Source organism: Strigops habroptila, chromosome Z, assembly GCF_004027225.2.
Source record: "Strigops habroptila isolate Jane chromosome Z, bStrHab1.2.pri, whole genome shotgun sequence".
Taxonomy (NCBI): Eukaryota; Metazoa; Chordata; class Aves; order Psittaciformes; family Psittacidae; genus Strigops; species Strigops habroptila.
In genome coordinates, this window is record NC_044302.2 from 38,581,200 (window position 1) to 38,604,948 (window position 23,749).

The window sequence follows — 23,749 nt, forward strand, 5'->3', positions numbered from 1 at the left end:
AATTCAGTTTTCAGGTAATATTTGCCCAATGTATCTTCAAAAAAATTCTCTTGTAGAGTTAATACAGAAATTTGACAGACTTAATTAGTACCCCTGCTACTCATGACAGTAGTTCTAGTTTAAAATGGCACAGTTAGAGCATGAACAACCTGAAGATTTTCTTTTCTGAAGTTAATCCTTTCCTTACCTTCTGCAACAATGCGTTGGACTGAAGCTAATCAAATCTACAAATCGGCATAAGTAGAAGGGCTAGAAACAGGAGATAATGGCAGCTAGATGTGCTCTCTTCTATAAAAGATTTAGATTTTTTTTTTTTATGTCATCTAAGAGGTAGATGTTGGCTTTATCGTCTTAGATGTTTCATTTGGGATTTTTTTTTTTTCCTACAGATGAGGCAGTTTGCTTGTAAATTGCATTCTTATACAATTTATTGTGTGTCCTCCAGGACTCTTACTACTGTTAGATAATGTCAACAGGAAAACCAGGTGTATTAGACAAATTAATTCCAAACCCAGAACTTGGATATTTACGGTATACCGTATCTGCTACAGCGATATGTATATCAAGTTGCTTTAGATTTGTTGTCTAAATTACTGGATTCTTTACCTGTAGGGGCAGACAAGTAGAAATTTCTAGACCTGTTTTACATGTACAGGGCAACAACTGAGACCAGGTAGAACTTTACAAAGGAGATTTAATATACTTGAAGTTTTTAGGTCTTATGTTTGCCTTAAGCTGTTAATCTCAACCTTTTTTTTTTTTTTTTTTTTTTTTTTTGCCCCCTAAAACAAAACAATATTTTAGCTTGCTTCACTTTGAAGAGGATTTAACTTGAAAGGTCAAATGAGAGCACCAAGAATAATGATAGTCTTCAAAAAAAGTAAATACTAGTTTGTCCTCATACTTCTAGGTTTTGGATAATTTGAGATAATCAGATTTGCTGTCCATGTATTTACTGGTACTATAACTGAATTTGTACTCATTTTATACCAACCTATGAAAGACTAGATCATGCTCAGCATTTTATCTGACTACCCACAGTTAGCAAAGCAAACAATGCAAGATAAGTACAATTGTGCTTCTACTGCTGGTTTCTATATAGGCTAGATTGATAACACTTAAAATAATTCCATTCCTCTTCATAGCCCATTGCATACTTGAAATTTGGCTTTACTGTCTGCATAGTGTTGCCTGTCCAAGTGTTTGGAAACCGAAGAATACTGTTATGATATTTGCTGGGATTTAAAACAAACAAACAACCTACAAACATTCTCTGTCTTTGTTAAAGTAATGCTTGATCTGTGGCATTTTTTAAAATGCAAAGGTCTGTCTTCATTCATAACATTCTGGAATTAGGAGACTGTAACATGTTTGCTATATTGCTTACGTGATTAATTTCCACTGGTTTAATAACTTGAATCATGTCTCTAGTGGGAATTTACCTAGTTTTGACATTCAGCCAGTATTTTTCACTGGGTGGGAAAATAACCAAGCTAGCCACTATGATATGAAATATCAATCTAGCCTATACAGAGACCAGCAGTAGAAGCACAAGACCTAGAAATCCAGCTTGGATATCTTTGAATATCCTCCAGCTGCCTTCCTTCAACTTCTAAAGTACAGCATGAGCCAGCAGTTGCATTCAGGCTGTCATGTTGAACAGGTATCAGTGAATATATTTGTAATTTATTTTTATTTTTCAAGCTAATTCATATGTCCCCATCATATCCCACTCTCACATCCAATTTTACCCTACTGAATAATTTTGTATTGGCAGCCAACTGTTTATTCCAGAATGACTTCCTCATTTATGAATATATCAAAGAGTACATTCTTGTGGAGTGTACTTTTCCCTTCTTGCTATTGTGGAAATGATTAACTGCTATCTGTTCTCTGGTCTTCTAAATTCTGAGTAATCTGAGAGGATTTTCTCCGTGACACCTTAATTTTGTGTTTGGTTGTGGGTAGTTTCTTTGGTGTAGTGTTTTTGGGGGTTTTATTTAGGGGGGTTTTCAGATGGAAGTGACTTTTCTACAAAAGCTGAAGTAATTTTTCCTGGTGTACCCATACATCCTGTTAGTTTTGATTTAGTTATCGTTTCAACTTGGTCACTGTGGAGGTAAATCCTGCTGGTAGTTTCTGGGTATTCCTAAGACCTCTGTTTAAAGAAAGAATAAAATAAAAAGTGGGGAAATAATTATGCCTGTGATGTCAACACCAACTATAGTAATAGATTACACCTCCAGTTAGTCTTGTGACTTTGTGTTTGAATTTCCCTAGAATTATTGAAAACTCTTGGATAAATATCAGCTGGCTGTAGTGACTTGTTAATATTTGCTATATGTATTTGTAGATTCCTGTTCTAATACCTGTTCTACTTCAATCTGAGACTGTTCTTCAAACCTCTCCCACATAAAAAAAGGTGCCTCTCATATGGGGAACATTCTTCTGCAATGAACTCTTGATGAGGAAGGAAGGATTATGGCCTTATCTTCCCCATGTACTTATTTTATGATTCAATCATCTATCTGCTGTAGACTCTTTGGCATGATTCCTTCTAGTTGTGTTATTAGTATGTAGCCCTTTAACAAGTTGTTCTTCTGGCTTTCTGGCTTGTCTCGCTGCAGTTCTAGCAGTTGGTGTGTTGGATTTAGTATAAGAACAAAGTATTTTTGAGTTGCATACATGCTATTATTTCTTGTCAAGTACTTCTCTGTTTTGTTTCCGGCTGACATTAAAGTCTTTGTTGATACTAATTCCTTGTGAAATTCAGATTTTCTAATTACTTATTGATCATCAACAGGGAGTGCTTCAGATGCTGGGGGACTGAGATTCAGGGAACTGCCTGACTAGACTCTTCCAAATATTATTAGATTGACTGTATAATGAATATACTCACTCATCAAATGAAATTATATTTTTTTTAGCCCTACAATAAATATAGAACTAATTGTATTTACCGTCAAATATTTCAGATGAAAGCAGTGTCAAAATTACAAAGGTAACCTTGCACTTCACAATATGTCTAGATCCAGGATGTTTGTATAACCTCCTGCCTTATTTTTTAACTACAGGAAAAAATGTCATTTTACCTCAGGTCTTCTGTCTCAGAGTGTAAGACTGTCATGAGGTCATAAGGAAAACGACTGGAAGGAAAACAAGTGGAGAGGGGACCACACTCCTTTTTAAGACACTTCAATGTCACAAAGTGGTAGTGAACTCAAACCCTAGTTTTGTTAGAGTGTCTGTATAGAGCTTGAAAATACAGATCCAAGTAAACTTTTAGAATGGATAGACCGATTGGATTTAATCCACAGAATAAGTTACCTGAAGTTTCACGCAGAGCTAGACAAACATGAAAGGAATCCTCACCAGAGTTTTGTTTTCAAGGCTTATTTTTTTAACCACAATTTGCAGTTTCAAAAAGTAGTGCTTGAAGGTTTGACACTAGGCACTGGTGGGGCTGATGATGGAAGTTTTCTGCAGTGATTTAGCATTTTTCTGGTTTTTATTTCTGAAATTGTGATTTAAAATTACAATTTTAGGAATTAATTTTATTTGGATTAATAAAGGAATAAATCTAAGCACCTTGAGCAGTTCCACAAGTGTAAATTTTATGTTTACTGGTTTAAGCCAGAGTGTGTAAAAGGGTTTGTAACATTTTTGCTATTTTCTTAATGAGAAGGTATCTGTGACTAGACTTAGCTGATCCAGACTGGACAGACTTACTGCAATTGTGGTAGTCACTTGTCTTAGCTTTTGATACCTATAATACATTAAGAGATTCTTTTAACTCCTGCTTTTTTAATACTGCTGAAGTATTGCTCATGTTGCTGTAATTAGCACTTCTATGTGTAATCACACAGTCAACTGAGTTATGTCTTCACCTCCTCTAATGTTAGCGTGAACAAGAAAATGCAGTGGCTCACCTTAAAAAACAGCAGCAGGAGTTGGAGCACATGAGATTGCGCTACTTGGCAGCAGAAGAAAAAGAGCTGGAGAAAACAGACCGTCAAGAGTTGGAGGATATCAGAAATGAACTTAACAGGTATAAAAGCATTTGTAAGGTTTGGAATTTGTTGGGGTTTGTTTTGGCTTGGTGTTTTTTGACCCCTCCTCTCTCTTTTCTTGCCATGTGCCTCGAAATGGGAGAAGCTAGGGTTCAGGTCAGGAAAGCTAAGGCCCAGTTAGAACTGAGTCTGGCAAGGAATGTCAAAGATAACAGGAAGGGCTTCTATAGGTATGTTGCAAACAAAAGGCAGACTAGGGATAATGTGGACCCTCTCCAGAAGCTAACAGGAGAAGTGGCTATCCTGGATTTGGAGAAGGCTGAGCCTTCTCGATGACTTCTTTGCCTCAGTCTTCACTGGCAAGTGCTCTGACCACGCCGCCCAAGTCTTGGAAGGCAGATGCAGGGACTGTGAGAATGAAGACCTTAGGCCCACTGTAGGAGAGGATCAGGTCTGAGATCATCTTAAGAATCTGAATGTGCACAAGTCCATGGGGCCTGATAAAATCCATCCATTGGTCCTGAAGGGGCTGGTGAATGAAGTTGCTAAGCCACTGTCCATCATATTTGAAAAATCATGGCAGTCAGGTAAAGTTCCCAATGACTGGAAAAAGGGAAAAATAACCCAATTTTTAAGAAGTGGAAAATGGAAGACCCAGGGAACTACAGACCAGTCAGTTTCACCTCTGTACCTGGCAAAATCTTGGAGCAGATTCTCATGGAAAGCATGTTAAGGCACATGAAAAACAACAAGGTGGTTGGTGACAGCCAACGTGGTTTTACTAAGGGGAAATCTTGTCTGACCAATTTGGTGGCTTTCTGTGATGGGGCTTCAGAACTGATGGATAGGGGCAAAGCAGTTAACATCATCTACCTGGACTTGTGCAGAGTGTTTGACACTGTCCCACATGACATCCTTGTTTCTAAACTGGAGAGACATCAATTTGATGAATGGACCACTCGGTGGATAAAAAATTGGCTGAATGTCCGCGCGCAAATAGTTGTGGTCAACGGCTCAATGTCTAGCTGGAGACCCGTAACAAGTGGTGTCCCTCAGGTGTCGGTATTGGGACCGATCTTGTTCAACATCTTTGTCGGTGACACAGACAGTGGGATTGATGCACCCTCAGCAAGTCTGCCAATGACACTAACCTGTGTTGTCTGGTTGATACACTGGAGGGAAGGGGGACCTTGACACGCTTGAGAGGTGTCCAATGCCAGCCTCATGAAGTTCAGCCAAGCCAAGTGCAAGGTCCTGCACGTGGGTCGGGGCAATCCCGGGCACAGCTACGTGTCGGGCCAGAGAAGTGATTCAGAGCAGCCCTGTGGAGGACTTGGGGGTGTTGGTCGATGAGAAACTGAACATGAGCCGGCTTCAGTGTGCGCTCGCAGCCCAGAAACCAGCTGTATGCTGGGCTGCATCAAAAGGAGTGTGACTAGCAGGTCTCGTGAGACCCCTCTTGAAGTACTGTGTACAGTTCTGGTGTCCTCAACATAAGAAGGACATGGAGCTGTTGGAGCAAGTCCAGAGGAGGGCCACGGGGGTGATCAGGGGGCTGGAGCAGCTCCCGTATGAAGACAGGCTGAGAAAGTTGGGGCTGTTCAGCCTGGAGAAGAGAAGGCTGCTTGGAGACCTCATAGCAGCCTTCCAGTATCTGAAGGGGCCTACAAGGATGCTGGGGAGGGACTGTTCCTTAGGGACTGTAGTGGTAGGACAAGAGGTAATGGATTTAAACTTAAACAGGGAAAGTTCAGGATAGATAAAAGGAAGAAGTTCTTTACTGTAAGGGTGGTGAGGCACTGGAACAGGTTGCCCGAAGAAGTGATAAATGCTCCATCCCTGGCAGTGTTCAAGGCCAGGTTGGATGGAGTCTTGGGTGGCATGGTCTAGAGTGTGAGGCGTCCCTGCCCATGGCAGGGGGGCTGGAACTACATGATCTTAAGGTCCTTTCCAACCCTAACCATACTATGATTCTATGAAATCAAGATAATAATTGTCTGCCAGTCCACTGAAAGGACAGTTTAGTGCCCCTTAGGTAAAGATTGCACATTTATAAAATGTAACTGTACTGCAGTATAGAAAATCTGTGCTTAAGGACACTGTACCTGTTTTTTATATTACAGTCATAGTTGTACAGCACCAGGCTTTTTTCTGTTCTACACCTTCAGTTCTATGGATAATTGCTGCATTAAGAAAACAAAGTGCTCATATTTTGAACACATCAAAATTTTAATTCTACCTAATGTTGTCCTCCAAAAACTTGGTTGCAGTAGTTCTTGTATATTGAACCCTGCTAGAATTATCAGAATGGGAGCCTTGATAGCAAGTATTAGTTTCATATGCATATAGAAAAGGTATTGTTAGAATTTAAGTATTATATTAAGATTTGTTTTACTTATAGCGGTTTTTCCCAAGTGGGAGGGTAATTTGTTGCCTTTTATAGATTTCCTGATTTTACTAAGTAGGTAACCTACAGACTTAATATGAACATTGTCAGAGAGGTTTTTAATACAGCTCATCCTTTGATTCTTTCCATTTTATCAACGTCAGGCTAAAGCAACAAGAAGAAGAAAGAAAGCAATTGCAAGATGTTGGAGATAATTCTGCTGGTAGGGTTTCTAATTCTAGAAAATTAAATGAGAACATGGATGATTATCTGTCTCGTCTGATAGAAGAGAGGGATACCCTGTTGAGAACAGGAGTGTATAATCATGAAGACCATATTGTGAGTGAACTTGATCGTCAAATCAGAGAAGCTATTGCAAAAAGGAACATCACTAAATAAAAACAAAAAGTTGATAAAAGGAACAAAAATTTGAACAGAGTGATTTTTATAAACCTGTACTACCTTGCAAATACATAAGGTAATGCTTAATTTTGCACATTATTGTTAGCTCTTTCTGAAGTTAATGTAAATATTTGCAACATGTAAAGCACAGTTTTAAGTTTTATGGTGGTGACAGCTGTTTTTTAATGTTTTTATGCTCATGTGTATATATGTAAATACGTTTATCTTTTGTGGTTTCTTCTGAAAAGTTTTCTACCTCTTTTTGCATCACCGTGGCTGTCTTTATTTGTAATATTTTTAGTATTCTAAGATTGTTGGTCAATATTGTTACAATTTCATTCAATTTTTAAAAAGATTTTTCAGCTGTACTAGGGAGAAGTGACATCAGCTGTTTTCCATGATGGAACTCTTAATTCTGAAGCTAAGTGCAGCACCAACCAAATGTCACTTTTTTACTAAAGCACAAAATAATCAATTTTTGCTTCTCCAACTGTAACTAACTAACATGGCTAAGTTTTGTAATAACGAAGACACAAGGTTGGGGGGGATGTCTCTGTAACTTTATGAAACTGAATCTAAATCGATTACTAAGTAACTAGCCTGCTTATACAGGGTGAAAATCCCTAGCGGTTTTGCACTTAGCCTTGTAATGGTGAATCCAGGAGTTCAGAAATATGCATGCATTCTTACATCCATCCCTAATGAGGAAAGATGCTTGAAGCACTACTTCAGTAAATTATACACTTTAAATTCTGAACACATAGATAAAACAAGAGCTTTTCTAGGTAAAGATGTTTTCCTTAATCAAGATCTAACACTTTGCAGTTACTTAACGTATATTTCAAAGCATATTATCTCATTACCACTTGAATTCAATGTAAGGTTTTGTTTGATTGTGGAAGTATGAACAGAAGCAGTCTAAAGGTGTTCAATGCTGCAAAAAAGGTTAGTTTGTTAGCATAATCACAGTTGAAACACATTTTGGTTTCCATCTTTCATTCTATTTCAGTAATTTTAAAATAATTTGTGTGAATCTAGCTAATAACATTACCTTACAACATTGTGCTTTCAGAAGGTAGTTTTGTCTGTTCTGTAGGCACAAATGTTTCTCTAATTGAATGTCGAGTACTGGAAACATCTTAGGATTTGTTACTTTGAGAATGAACTAAGATACCAATGGGAAAATTATCTCTATTTTTTACAAAAAATCAGTGAGCTTCCGTAGATGTGGCTGTATTCATGTGACCTGTCTGTTTTGTATGGTATTAATTATAAATTTGTTTTTAATATTGTATCTGACTTTGCCTCTAGGTCTATTGTTTTTCCTCTTCCTTACCATGGGCATATCTCCTGTTAAATAAACTGTTTGTTTAGTCCCTTTAGAGAAGTTTTAAACAAGCTGTATAAACATAGAGATCATATTCTGTGAGGAATTATTACTTTTCAATACCAGATTTCATAAGAAATGCTTTTCTAATATTTTTGCACACTCCTGTATTTTTCAAATTAGTGTGCTTAAAGAGATCCCTCCCAACTAGCAAAGTAAATAACACTTTCATAAACCCAATACAAATCCATAAAAAAATAATTTTACAACTTTAACATCACGGCTTTGTCATATCACTGATGCATGTTCATATGCAATTATTGCAAATTAATTGGGGAGCTTCTATCTTGACAGGAGACTTGCTCATGCTGGTTTTCTTCAAATGCTTGCTTGCTTGCTAAAAGTGTAGTTTCTTCTCCAAACGCTGGAGGGTACCTTAGACTTAAAGATCACACATTGTGTTTACTGACTTTTTGTAATTGGTGATTTTTTTTCCGAAATGGTATCCTATGACTTTTCAGGTGTGTTACTGTATTAAATAAAATTCAAAATTTTAATAAATATTAAGGATTTTGTCTGGTTTGGGACTATGTATTTGAACAGAAGTTTTTGTTTCCTGTTTCTGGTAATGTGACAGTCTTCTGTTCTTGAATTAATGATATTTATAGGTTTACTTTCAATGTTAATTTCACTTTTTAATTCCTAATCGAGTGTCTTTTGTGGCTTCTAAAGAAAACAGCTGTCATGTTGCTGTGGGGTTTAAAAAGAGACTACTTGGGTGAGTTTTCTTTGTAGTAAATCAAAGTATTGAGTAAAATAAAAGGTAGAACACTTTATAAACCTGATTTATAAGCCTGATTAAAACTATTTGAGTTCATTTTGTCATTGGAAGATCACTGCTTACAAGGTAAGAAGCATGAATTTTGTAATTATTAAAAAGACTTATTTAGCAGTTCTGATTTGTAATACAGTTATTACTCTTCGTGATCTTGCTGGTATTAGAATAAGAAAAAAAAAGATACTTTGAGCTTTATATTTTAACTTCATTTTTTTCCAGCACAATTTGTCTGTGCTTCAGTCTGAAGTACTCAAGAAAGAAAATCTATATTTGTAGTAGGTATCTATAGCACAGATGAGCTTGATATTATTCTTTTTAAAAGATATATTTTTTATGTTGGCCTCCGTTTGCTGTTTTATTGCCTCAAAACAATTTTAAAGGTTATAGCTATTCAGTGGAAGGACCAAATACCATTTTTTAATAAAAAATCTCTTAGAATTTTTATCTTCATCTCTCTTCATGGCAAAAAGGAATGCTGTTTAAAACAAATGCACAGAACTAGGACTGAACCCATAATTCACCCAGCATAAAAGGACTGCTGGAGATGAAACCTATGTTTATGGGTTCAGTCCCGGTTCCGTGTGCCTCAGAAGAGCGGGTGGGAAGAGGAGCAACAGCTCAGCCCTCGTGGCATTCTGGCAAACTCCTGCTGTTGATTTTAGTGCACCCAGATTTCACTAGGGAAGTTGATGGAATTATTTCGAAACAAGTACTCTTACCAATACGTTTCTGTGAATAGAAATGCCCACAAAAATTAGTAAATGGGCAGTGTGGTGTGGGGGTGGAGGGTGTTCTGTGTCAGTTCTGTGCCAGATCGGTTCCAGCTTTCATCTGTTTTAAAGTTCAGGACCAGAACTTGCAGTTGGCTTTGGCTAAGGAAACTTCAGTTACATCCTGTATTTGTCCAATCCAGTCTTTTAAAGGAGAAGCATTAGCCCATGTAAAAGTGAGAGCAGTTAGAAAGGCTGTTCTTTTCTATGATAATTTTCAGGCAGAAGGTCCCCTCCTATCTCTATATGTGCTAATTGTTCTTCCACTGGGAGGAGATTTGCTGTTGCCGATCTTTACTACCAAAGAGTTGCCTCATATTATGTAGTACAGGTTTAAAAGTGAGGCAGCGAATCTGAAAGCAGTATGTTTAACACCTTGATGTGGAGCATTAGCTAAGATTTTAAGAACTGTTACAAATAAATGGACCTTTTTTCCCTGTTAATTGTTAGAGTGTTTATCAGAAAAAACGTCTCTAAATTCTTAGGCAACGGAATGCATTATGGAAAAAATATGACAAATTATTTTAGAAAGAAGTTGGCAATAGTTTGCTTTGAAACTGGTTTATTTAAGTACGTTACTGCTCTTTCCAGTATATTGGGGTTTGGGGTAAAGCTGTAACCACTGTTTCTACAATATTTTAGCAGTTATTCAACACTTTTAACACTAATACACTTTCAAAACTGCTGTTGTGGAAAAGAAAGCAGTTATGTCTGGCACCAAGCTTTCGAGTATTCAATCCATAGTTCTCCTTTATGCAGTTTAAATGCTTCTCCCTTCCAGCCACTGGATAAACCTTAATGCACAACTAAAGATGGAAGTCCTTTATCATATCTTTTAAATGCTACTGAAGTATTTATACCAGTTATTACATATTTACTCAATTATTTATTTTGCTACTACTGTGCCTAAATGATCATGACCTGTGTCAAGGCTTGGATGGGAAGCACTAGTCCCGCTATTGTTAAGGACAGAACTGTAGAAAGGCGGCTGCATACTTAGATCTCATTTCATTTGTTTCTCCAGGGGGTTGTATTAGTAGTGTTTTCATTAGAAATGTTTTTACAGATGTCGACTATCCAGATATGAAGTCTCTGTGGTGGAGAAACAGTCAGGAGTTTGGCATTCAGAACAGAAAGAAAAAAAAAAGTCAACTTTGAGAGACTAATTTATAGAAAAATAATTTACTGACTTTCTGATGTATAAATGTACAGTAACCCCATGGTGGCTTTAATGCAGAGTAGTTGAATTCTTGGACGTACAGTTCTTTTCTATTCTTAACTTGAAGAAACGCTACAGCCTGTCGTTCCCCATCACTGAAGACTAAAATAGTCCCCATTAATAATGCTTCTGGAAAAGTGACACCCACTTCTTTGTGGGTGTATTTTTTTTATTTTTATTTTTTTTCAAGTGAAAGACTTGTAGCAGTTTGACAGCATTTTAAACAATTTATGTATTACTACAAAAAGTTTTGTTCTAACAATATACATAGAGAGTAGATGATTATAAAAGTGTAGCGTTACTGAATGTTTGACCAGAGGGTTTTGATGCAGTTACCAAGACATAACTGCATTGGCAAAATAAGATGGCATCAAAACTTAGAGTGGGTTCACTGGGGCAGATGGAGTCCACAATTACTGTATGTGCACAGAGCTTCAACCGTATTATGAAAAGACCTGTAAAAATTGTCAGAGGGCTATGATATACTATGACTATCATAAGTTTTGTTTTACAAATAAATATGTAAATAGGGCAGCAAAATTAAATCACTGGGGTTCGGGTTAAGCAGGCTATCAAGCTAATGAATCATAGAATACTTAGGGTTGGAAGGGACCTTAAGATCATGTAGTTCCAACCCCCCTGCCATGGGCAGGGATGCCTCACACTAGGCCATGTTACCCAAGTCTCCATCCAACCTGGCTTTGAACCCTGCCAGGGATGGAGCATTTACCACTTCTTTGGGTAACCTGTTCCAGTACCTGACCACCCTCACAGTAAAGAACTTCTTCCTTTTGTCTATCCTGAACTTCCCCTGTTTAAGTTTAAACCCATTCTCCCGTGTCCTGTCACTACAGTTCCTGACGAAGAGTCCCTCTCTAGCATCCTTGTAGGCTTCCTTCAGATACTGGAAGGCTGCTATGAGGTCACCATTTCTTTTCTCCAGGCTGAATGTTTTGTACAGTTTAGGTTTTAGAAGTTATGATAAGTCTTCAACACTTGGGTTTTTGCTTAGTAGCTTAGCATAAGTGACAGAGATTTTTTTGTTTTGTTTTTCACCTCTGGAGATACAGAAAATAATTTTATTGGTCTCATGTTGAGATGTTGGTTGTACAGGACACTGGGCCATTCGTACGTTCACCTGAGAAGGCTATTTTTGGAAACAAGACTAATACTGTGGTACAATAGCTTATCCAGATCAGGGCTGAAAGGCACCGTAAGCTTTATAATCAAACATACCATGCGAAGACTGAGTCCCATTCATACCAGGCATGAAGCTGGCATGATGCAGCTCATCCAAATAAATAAGACGGTTTAGTAGTTTGTTCTTAGAGCCAGCGCTTTAAGCCAGTACTGTGGTTGTGCTTTCATGAATGTCAAGGCATATTTGGTGTAAACCACAGAGCCTACCTGCTTCTTCAGGAACCGCAGTGTTATAGAGGATGTGCTGTTTGAACCATGTAATATTTTTGATACTTGTAGAGCAATGACTTTTTTTATGGCAGTGTTTCTGAATGTGGAGTCACATGATGTTTTAAATACTCTTGCTTATTGATTTATCCTGACTTTTCTAATAATAACCAATTATTGCACTGAAGAAGTTGTGCTAATAACCCAAAATAAATGAAAACATAAAGCAGGATGTCAAAAAAGCAAGACCACGCCACTACCACAAGGAGCTGGTAGGTACACGTATCTACAGGTGTAACTCCATAAGAGAGCACTGCTTTTTGTGGGAAAACTGCCCACCTCAGCAACACGCTTGTGTGCCTCTACAGGGACTTCTACCTGTCCCATCCTACCACAGCTTGCAGAACCGATGGTTGGTTGGGGGTCTTTTTTTTTAAACTCCATGACTGTATCTTTTTACTGCATGTATACAGCAAATCATTAAAATGGTCTTAAAGTTTTACCTGAGAATAAACATTTTTATGCTACTGATTCCTATTTCGTTTACATATATCATCATCAATGCAGGTGGCTTGTAATAGCGTAAGCAGAAATAGGCAGGCTTAGCAGGAGGACATCTTCAAAGACATTATTTCTCTAAAACTGTAAGGCAAAAGCAATGCTTTGCCATCCTGACCAAAAACTTGTGTTGCAATACTTGGTGCAACATGGCAAAATCTTTCCTGAATTGCTCATGATGGAGCTCGTACTGGTAGGCAGAGGGTTGGGCACAAAGTCTCTAGTTTCTCTGCCCATCTTGGTTATAGGGGTGTTGAGTGATCTTGAACAGGGCTCTGGGCCTCCACTTCCTATCAGCAAAATGGGAATAACGTGGGAAAAGCTTTTCTGTGTAAGTGGTTCACTAACAGCTTTAAACTCAGACTATCTGTGTTGGATACAGTCGTCTTAATGCCCTAAAAGGGGTATTTACTAGCTTCCACTCTTCAGCAAATGAGTACAACCTCTTTACTTTGCTCTTTTTTAGTAGGTAAATCAGTATCTTCTTTCTTTCTTCTGCCTAATTACCAATTCCTACAAATGCTTTAAGAAAAAAGTGAAAATACTTCAATCCTTATGTATAACTCTCTAATTTCCAGGGGAATTAAAGGAGCCCAAGCATACAGCCTCCCATAAAGGCTAGGTTAATCTTGTTGATATTAATTAAATAACAGAAAAAAGCAGAAAAAAGGCAAAAACCCTAAAGTTTTGGGCCTGCCCCAAACAAGGCTGTATGTGGTATGGGGCAGTACTGTTTACTTTTGCCTCTCTGGTAGTAAGATAAAGATGATTCCTCATTATGCGGATGTTTTGATGAATAGTTAGCTGTCATTTTTTAGGCCTGTGTCCTGAACCCAGGACACTAGTTAATGCTTGGTTGTTACAATCTGGGAAAGAAAAAGTCAAGCATTTTTTGCCATGTCCTGTCTATTGAGTAAAGAACTAATTGCAAGGGGTTTAGTGAAAACTTTTTATAGGAAAATCATTTCATAACTTGTTAGTATTGAAATACGAATAACAGTAAATCCTTATTATCCTAATAAATGTGACAGATACTGTTAGAATTGAGTCTTCAAGGTGAGAGGAGGGCAACTCTTAGCAAAGTAACTCTGAAATGCTGTGAAACCAACTGGCTGCTACTCAGCAGATCACCCATGCCAGATGTGGCTGTGTCCGTGGGATGGTCACAAGTTTTCCATGAAGGTCTGCAGCTCAGCAAAAAAACCCAGGGGCTGCCCGGCCACAGAGGACAGCGGGAAGAGAAGGAGGAGGAAGCAGTGGTTTTGCTGCACTGCACTTGCCATCACAGGGAAGAAACACACTTGCTGCCACTCACAACAGCTAAACCGCTCCCTGTATAGCAGCAAATGCCCAGGGTTTTGCCAGAGTGAACTCTTGCCTCCTTTCCCCCTTTTTTTCCCTTTTCCTGTAACCACATGTACACCTAATGAAGAGAACAGCAGATTTCACCAGCAAAGAAATAAATTAGGGTGGTTTCTTAACAACTAAGAATAATAATAAAAAAAGGCAATTAAATATGCAGAGAAATTGCATGTTGCTTTATATACTTCATATTGAAAACACTTTTGATCAACATCTACAGAAAATTAGTTTTGTGAGGTTTTTTTAAAGATAGCTTTTATGCATACTCAAGTAGTCTTTCACAAAGAGCTGAGGGTTTTTTCTTTTTTGCCCTTCCTTTCATGCTCACTGAATAAGTCATTCACAACATCTGCACCATTACTCCTGGAAATATCCCACCACTATAAAAGGAAAGTATCTGAGCTAAAATAAATGCTTGTAGAATTAAAAAAAAAAAAAAAAAAGGGGGGGGAAAAGAAAAAAAAACAACAAAAAAAGAAACCACTAAAAAAATAATAAAAAAGACTGCCCATGTCTTTATTTTGCTTGCTGCTTATTTTACCACTCAAGTTTCAGATAAAACTGCATTTCATGCTTTATGGAATGCAATCTATTACAAAGCATGGAGAACATACCAGCTTGTGTACCATAAAATAACAAGCTTGTATGAGTACAGGCAGGGCTGCTGTTTATACTGCCAGATTCAAACTTTTAGTTAGATAATTTTTGGCAGAGAAAGCACCTAAGCTGTTACTTATACGCCAGTTAATCCTCACTTAGAAAAAAAATGAAAGTCCATTTAGGGCTTCTAAAATCTGAGCTTAACTTTCATACTGTGGTAAGAGATGATTTAGGGTATGTCACATTAAAGACTATAATTCTTTAAATCTTACTTATGTGTTAGGCATTAGGTCTTTAAATGCTAACACTGTGCTTTTACACAAAAATTTAAGAATGAATACTGAGTCAGACTACAAAAAAGCTTTAAGTGGGCTTCACTCAAAATTTGTAATATTTAAGATCACAGAAGAGAAAACAGGCATTTAGTGTCATCTGGTTTTTTAATAGAAGAACAAGGGCTGCAATGAAGAATAGCAGTGTGAAGTAAACAGCCTACCCCTATGCGATTTGAACATATATATCTGTATTTAAATACACTGATGAAAGAAGGATCATGGTAAACAGAATCCACCCAGGTTTTCTTAAGGCCGAGAGACTTGCATTATCTTACAGAACTTTCTTAATTTTCTTCTATAGCACAGAGCAGTATTTTGGTGGTACAGCATCCAAATTACATAATGTCATGTTAGTAAGCAGAAACAAAACTGTCTTTGGGGACATGAGAGGCAATGCGTAACCTAGTTCACAAGATCTTCCATTTCTGAGTCTCTTACCCTTATGAAATAAAAACCAGCCAAAATCCCGTCACCGTCATTTGGAGGTTTCCTTATGGAGATTTCTGAAATCTTCATTTATTAATCTAAGTGTTATAAATACATATTTTTAAAATATCACAATCTCAACTCCCTTTTCTAGCTCCGTTTTTGTTATCACAGTATCTATTTTAATGGCTATTAAGCTGCAATGTCCGTACCTTATCTTTGTCAGTTAATGTATCTAATTCCACCATCCCAGAGGGAATAAACCTGAAGCTAAAGCCTGCAATATATTAAAGAATCAAGAACGCTTATGCAGAACAAACAGAGGATTTAGCTTGGATAAACAGCAGAGAGCTCAATGTCTTTTATGTCCAGAGCTCAGGACTGGAAGAAGAAAATGACTATAAATCATCCCTGTGAAACAACATAACATAAATGTTGTATGTTTATTTAAAACTTTATACAATCATTTATCTGGGCTATAGCTCAGTTTCAAAAAGTGCTCTGCTGTAATGAGGTACTGAGACTAGCAGTGATCAAGAGTAAAATGATATATAGTCTTCAACCAGAATTTGCTTATGGGAAGAATGGAAAGCACTTAAGCAGACACCAAGTATCTATAGCTAGTAGATCAAGCGGGAGGATAATGCAATAATAACAAAAACCTTGATAAATTTTTTCCTGTTTCTCTTCAAAATATCACATTTCTTGTAGCGTGACATTGTTTTGAGAGCTAAGCAGCCAGCAATTTATGTCTTAATTTTCACACTTGAATAAAGGCTGATTTGTTGTCAATGTCTGAGGTATGACAGGTTGCTCCACCAGACTTAAGTTAAAAAAACAGGCTAAATCTTTGTCTGGGCTTGCATTCCAGGGAGGAGCGCTCTTTAAAATATGCTGCTGGGTTTTTTTCTTATAGCAAGCTCTCCTGTGAATTCATAGCTAGTAATTGCTCATTTTTTTACTTAGGGAAATTGAAGAGCCACTGATGAATTATTCACTACTTAAGCAGACAGGCAAAAAAATATAGTGCAGCCTTTGCTGCAGAAGGAGATTTTTCCCCCCAAGTATTTCACACCCTGTAGCAGAGGGGAGTCTGAAGTCACCCAGAAGATTGTCAGCGTTCAGCCCCAGGGCTGCTCAAGCACCCATCAAGCGGTGGTGAGGTTAAGCCATGAGGTCCCAATTGCGAAGATGCTCAGCCAGGACTGATTTCATTGTGCGTGGGCACTCTCTTGCTCACAGCAATTCCCACCGCAGTATTTGTTACCTGGCATTTCAATGTTTCTCAGGCTGACCTTCCTCTGGGGAAATGCATGCTGTGGCACAGGAGATCCCACCCAACACTTGGGAAAGTCTCTTTGGCAGTGGCAGCTTCTGCTGTGTCTGCAGGCACCTCTACAGCTGCTGCATGCAAAGATTTTCAACAGTGCCTGACAACTCTACCATTATTTTGACCATGTATTTAGGTTCCATGACTTCCAGAGCTGATCTGGTGGCAACTTAAAGCCTGAGATGCCCTGAGTTACCAAAAGCAGTATTATTTCAGTTTGCAGGAACTCAGATTTGACGGTGGTTCAAGAACTAACTGTTAAAAAAATCGTAAATCCAGCCACACCGCTTGCATCTTGATTTTTATTATTTTGTTTTGTTTTGTTTTGTTTTATTTTATTTCCCATGAAGACAAGTCTTGTAGAGATGGGGCTGACTGAAGCACTGTATCTGTTAACAAGAACATCAGAGGTGAAACCTTCTTCCCTCTCTTTCTGTTTCCCCTCCACAGTTGACAGTGCCCTGTAAAACAGTGCTGTAAAGAGCCCAGGCTCATAAATACTTCCATGCCTATGCATCTCCGGACGTTTTCAAGCAAACATATCTATTAAGTCAATAATGATGAAAAAGATGACTTATTCAATAATTCATAATGGTTTCAGAGCTGCTGGAGGCTAGTACAGCTCTCTTTATGTTAGATAACTTATAAATGTAGATTATTTCAGTGACAGACTGAAATTACTTTCTAGTGAATATTTATTTGAGCTTTAATTTTATTATTAACACAGTATGTTCTAGAAAAGAAAATGACGGTGCTACTGTCTTCCTCATGCTGCTCTGCTGGATGCAAGTAACACAAGCTGTGAGAACCATTTTGTGGAAGCAAAGTCTTAAACGTTTCTCCATGCTTTTGGACACGAGCAAACTCTAGGCATTTTTTTGGGTGGCTAAAACTGTTTTGTCAGTCCAGCCTCTCGGTGTAAACAAACACCTCTACAAGAAATAGGGAGGGCTGGGTTTCTTCTGTACCCATGGGAGCTGCTGTCCAAACCCCACATTGGCCTCTGCAAAATAGACCCCAGATGCCCAGATGGCCCCAGCACAGCTGGAGCATTCTTGCCAGCTGAGGCACCTGAGGGAGGGCTAGGAGGGAAGGGGCTGCCCCCTAGGGCTGGTGGGGAGACACGATGTTGTGCCAGGCACCTGGCAGTGCGGGAGCGCAGAATCCCTGCTCCCCGGGATCTGTCTCCATCAAACCCCACCAGCCGTCTTCCAGGGGCGGTTCATGCGTGCAGGGCAATGGCCCGGTTGTGGTCTGCCCTTTGCCTGTACATGGCACAATATGTAACAGAAACAACATCAATAATCTTGAAAACAGTTTAAATTGCCTCTGGAGTTTCCCCCTCAGAATATGGAAGAACTGAAACGTCTTCTGGAGACTGAAAGCCAGGCAGTGAGAGCCTGGGGGAAGGGGCAGGAGGCAGCAGGAGGAGGAGTGGCTCCTACAACCCAAAACTGGGCCCATGTCCCTAAGGCAGGCACAATATCTTCTCTTTTTCCCTAGCTGAAATATCAAATTCAAGAGGTACTCTTAAGCATGTACCTGTTTGCCAACAGCACCAATATTTTAAGTGAGCACTGTTGTAATGATTCTTGAACACTGAAGAAAGCCTTTAATATACATGCAGGAAAACATACAGGGAGCAAGTTCAGGATACCTTTTCTAGCCTGTTGTTATTTAAAGTTAGTTTTTACAAGCCAATAGGCTTTGAGTTTATTAACAAAGTATTTATGTTGAATAGGGAGCATATATTCTATAATTCTTCAATATGAAATTGCTTTATTAGTTAAATTTTGCACATGCAAAAAAAATGCCACTGCGGGAATCCATAAATACAGGCCTGGTTAAAAATAAACCTTGCTCTAACACCAATAAAAGCTAGCAACAAATATTTGAAAGCTTGAACTCTGTACAAATTATGCACGAAGGCCATGTGGACCCTACTTGGAGCCAGTTCCTCGGCATAGATGGCTGACAGCAGAGTGTACCCCAGGCCACGCAACCCTGGCTGGAGCTGGGGCTGTCCCACAGTGAGGAGCTGCACCGTCGGGTCCTGGGGCTTTGCAGCCATGAGCATTCTCCCTTCCCACATCCTCCTGCTCACCCCGACACCCTGGCTCCCCACGCCGGCACGGACAGAGAACACCCTCTCGCTTTAATCGCTTAAGAAGTTACTTATGATATGCAACTAAATATTTAGTTGTGCAGAGGACAGCTTGTCACAGACAGCTTTGTTGCTAATGTATACAAATGCTGGTATGGCGCTGGCTTCCTCCCTGCGTACACAGAACTACACACACACTGACCACAGCCTAAATAAGCTGATTTATTTGTTTCAGTTATTTGATAAGTGCATCATACCTCAAACCCTAGGAAACCACTTTAGGAGGATTATAAGTTTTATGATGTGAAAAGATTACTCTGAGTGTGCTGAGCAAAGTTTATACTGGGAGACTGTGCAGGAGGCAAGGCATTTACAGAGGCTGGGGAAAGAGGGCTTGATAGTAAAGGGATTTTCTTTGTTGCTGCACCTCTTGTTGGACTTTTTTTTTCTCTCTCTTTTCTTCCGTTACAGGAGTGGCCCCAGTGAGCTCATGGGATTTTAACCGTGTGACTCTCCTCTGCCTTCCACTCAAGAACAGAAATTTCAGGATCTGTGCTTTTAAAAAACAAGGAGCAGTCAGTTCACTGGCAAATGAAGGAGAACAAAGGGGAGAGGCTCAGGGTCACCCGCAAGGGCAAGCTGCAAGGCTGCTCCTGAACTGGGGGTCTGGGGAAGGCAGCTCAGCCCAGCTTCCCCCTGGGGCTCTGTGAGCGCATCACCCGAAGCATGTCTCCCCAGGGAGGCTGGTGCAAGCAGGCCACCTGCTGAGGGGTTGGGTGCTCTCCCAGTCTTTGGCGTGCTGCCCCATCACCCTGCCACAGGCGCGGACCAGCTTCCACCAGCCCTGGTGCAGCTGAGGGTCCAGAGGGCTTAACAGGGAATTGCCAAGCTGGAGCCATGGCTTTGCTCATGGCCTTGAACTGCTGTGCTCACGGCATGTGGCTTTGCTGGGCTTGATGCTTGCGTCATGACATGGCAGAGGTGGGGAAGTAATTCATCCTTTTTACCATTATCATTTAATATTTGACACACGCTCAGGGAATAATCATAAATAAGGAGGGAGGTTTATTGAACAAAATACCTGATGTATGTTTCCACCCACCCTTTTGAGAGGAATGGACTTACACAGTGAATGCTTAATATTGTAGTCTAATAATGTTCTCATATTAACAGGGCAGTGTGGAGGTAAGGGAAAAGAAAACAGCAGCAGCAAATGGAGGCAGTGCACAGATTGTTGCTGTCTCGGAGGGCTTTGCTGAGGTGCTGAGGCAGCACCCAGTGAGAGTGTCTGGGGGTTTTGGTTTCCCACAAAGTGCTCCAGGTCTTGCCTGACCCCATCCCCTCTGCTGCAGTCACAGCACAACAGGGTCCCCAGCCCCAGGGCCCCCCTCTCCATCTCCTTTGCCTCCCCCCGCCTTGCTGCCCCACAGAGCTCCATTAAATAATGCACTTACACCGGCACCACGGGGCCCATGGTACTCTCCTGTTACTAGAAAGGCATTTATATTATATTCTGTCTCCCGCGTCTTTCATAAGGGAGTTTTTATGTGTCACCAGAAAATACTGGGTAACACACTTTATTAGCCTCATGATACTGTAGGCCATCAATACTTGTCGAGGCCTGATGAGATCATGCTATGATTGTTAATCAGAGTGAAGGAAGGAGGTAGAAGAGTGGGAAATACCTTTCGGAAAGAATCAATTAGAGAGAACAGTGCTGCAGGTAAGCACGCAATGTGTTTTTCAGAATAAAACAGCAGGTAGCCAATCATCCCATCACTGAAGTTTAAACCTAACTTTCATGTAACATCAGACATGCCTTTTTTCAAGGAGGAAAGAAATACTGCATTACCAGAACACACTTGTGAACAGCAAGTGGATCTTTCAACCATTGTCAGCTTCCTTAAGACCAGTTATTTAGGAAAACACTTAAGTGCAGAGCTGGCTTTAAACATATGGAGTGTTGCTGGGACAGTCTCATTTATTCTTTGTCTGGCTAAAAGGATTTGGCTTTGAGAGATGGCCTGGCATGGCTCAATATTGATTAGTCACAGGGAAAGGTGCTCTTGCCTTGAGTTTTTCCTCTTCAGTGAGGAACTATTTGCCATGGAGGGAAGTAATTAGTTTTGACTTCTTTGCATCTTCTCCTTAAAATCTCTGTGCAGGGGCTGACCCTGCTGTCAAAACAATGCTGAGCATCACATGGGTGAGCTTGAGGGATGCAGCAAGGCCAGTGCCACCACACAGCGATCTCTGTTATGCACGTGGCTCCAGCTGGCATTTGGTTTTCAGAGCCCACTGCTTGCATTGTGCTGATAGGCACAGCTCCTCTCTGCTGTATTTTCGCATCCTGTGCAAGGTCAGAGGAGGGTAAGCTTTTTATGACAGTGAAGCAGAGGTCGAGTGGCTAATGACTTTTTCTTGTGCAGTAGCAGAAGTCTGTAGCTGGAGTGCCAATGTCTCATCCCCCCAGATGCTTGGCCAAGTTTTAAGAAGGCCCCTTCAGACTAAGGTCAGTGGGAAAAGCCTGAGATGCTTTGGTGACACACTGGGTGAAAACTGTACCATCTGCAGAGCCTGTTTTGCACACCAAACTGAGCATGAAACTAAATGTTTAGCGGTTTACATCTCTCACAATAATGCAGGCCAGGCTGAGGACATATGCCAGGTTGTTTGTCCGGTGCTACCAGCCTAGGTAGCATTTTGTCTGGTTTAAGAAGTACAAATATCTGCACCTGGTTTAAGAAGTACAGATACCTGTACTTTAGACTCTCCTTGCTGGTTTGGTGCCATGTGGAGAATTTCAGGAAAAAAATTAGAAAAGAATGGAATAAGACCCTGGTAACTCATACTGACAGGGTGCTTGCACACATCTCCCTATATATGTCCAAGGATACATACAAATAGACTCCATATTGCATGGCTGGGACCAGCACCTGCCTTTCATCACTGCAATGTTCAGTCTTTCAATAGGAAAAAACCTAGAAATCCAGTTGCATTGCTGTCAGTACAGCAAGACGTCCCTCTGCTACTTTGCATCCTAGGAACATCATATTGGGAAAAAAATGGGTGCTGAACAACCCTAGCAGAACAAATGCAGAAGGGAGAAATAAGCTCTACACAATAATACCTTCTGATACGATAGCTCTGAATGATTTTAAGAGTTATTTTAAGAAATTCTAATAGAAGATCCTTGATCTGAGCCATGTCAGCACTTCTGAGAGATTCCCTAGTGACTTTTGGCAGAAGGTACTTCATCCACAGTTAATAAGGTCTCTATCTCCATGACATGGTGAATGTGCCCTTACAAATGTTAGACACAGCATCAAACTTAGGGCTTTCATTAGAAGGGAGGAGTAGGTTTTGAAAAGTACGTTTCCCCCACTTAAACTAAATGCATAAGTTCATTGAGAGTAAAGAGAAGTAGGAAATCTCAAAAAGATTACAAGTGGGGGGAAAAAAAAAAAAGCCAGAAAGCAGAAATCACAAATTGGTAAGTTCTGTTACAAGCGAAACATAATCAGTTTCACTAAAAAGCACTTGTCTGTATTGCTGCATGAAGGAATAGAAATAAGTGTATCTCAATGAGATGCAAATATGTTTCCCTGTGACCTCTAGGAGCTGCTTATTCTGATGGGTATCTGCATTTCTGTTCTGCTCTGAGCAAACTGGGCCAATACATTTAACTATAGCAACCTAATTCCAGGGCTTTCCTGAAACAGAGGTAAAGCCAAAACCACTCCTGTGCAAGTCCTGATGTAAGTGATGACCGCACTGGGTATGGGGACAACAAAGCTGTTTAAAAGCATAAATTTACTGCCCATTGATTAGCACAATTCCTGCAGGCCCCATGAAATTCCTTTAAATGGATATCAGATACAAGAACAAAGCTGAGAAATCAAAGACAAATCTGCTTTGCTCAGGGCAAAATCCTGTGTTCATAGTTTACTTCTATTCCTTGTAGAACTGTTCCACTTTAACAGTGCATCTGATAAACACAAAAAAAAAAAAAAAAAAAAAGGCACTAAATACGCCAGTTTTAGTGGAATATTTGAGTCCAGAAGGGACCATTAGACCATGCAACCTCACTCTTGCCTATCAGAAGGCTTTACATTTCATCCAGCTATGCCTGGATGGGGTCCAGTAGCCTCTGTGGCTGGAGAACACTTGCCTTGGCTACGGCACATCTTCCAGAATGACTCTCAAGCTTAATTTGAGGATGTCAGTTTGGGCATGCTGCCTGCCCACATGCAGATCCTCCATATCCCCACCAGGCTGGTGGGAGGAGAGATCGTCTTCTGACAGGGCCAGATCCTGAAGAAGCCAGCAAGAGGCAGAAAATTTTTCTAAACCCATTTGCAAACAATTTTCACTAAACACTTCTATAAACCTTCTGGGCTCTGTAATTCAAGACTGGCTTTGAGCTCCAGCCTTTTACTGGCGATGTATCTTGGCTTGATCTCATGCTTCCAATACTGGAAACCAAGTTTTGAAAATGAAATTGTTGGGTTGACTATGGGTTAGGTAGAGTCTTGATCCAAGTACAGCAGTTCTTGAATCTGTTTGTACTGATTTACAGTGAAAACAGTCTTTCAATGGCTCTTTGCAGTTTTTCTTCTTTTTCTATCAGAAAAAGAAATGAAATCAGTTCCTTAAAACTGCTTTGCTTCCTAAG

The 23,749-nt window shown here is 39.7% G+C and overlaps 1 protein-coding gene and 1 long non-coding RNA gene across 5 annotated transcripts in view; both read left to right on the forward strand.

Moving 5' to 3' along the window:
• Window positions 1–8,970, forward strand: part of CEP120 (centrosomal protein 120) — a 45,622-nt gene extending 36,652 nt beyond the window's left edge. For all 4 annotated transcript variants that reach the window (XM_030512744.2, XM_030512745.2, XM_030512746.2 and 1 more), the window contains 2 exons: window positions 3,903–4,048; window positions 6,561–8,970. In XM_030512744.2, coding sequence (XP_030368604.1) covers window positions 3,903–4,048; window positions 6,561–6,795 — 381 coding nt within the window. In that variant the 3' untranslated portion in view covers window positions 6,796–8,970. The remainder of the gene's footprint in view (window positions 1–3,902; window positions 4,049–6,560) is intronic.
• Window positions 820–2,163, forward strand: LOC115619842. The gene is made up of 2 exons (XR_003995133.1): window positions 820–1,075; window positions 1,108–2,163. It is a non-coding gene; the product is annotated as an uncharacterized LOC115619842 (long non-coding RNA).
• Window positions 8,971–23,749: the final 14,779 nt, after the last annotated feature.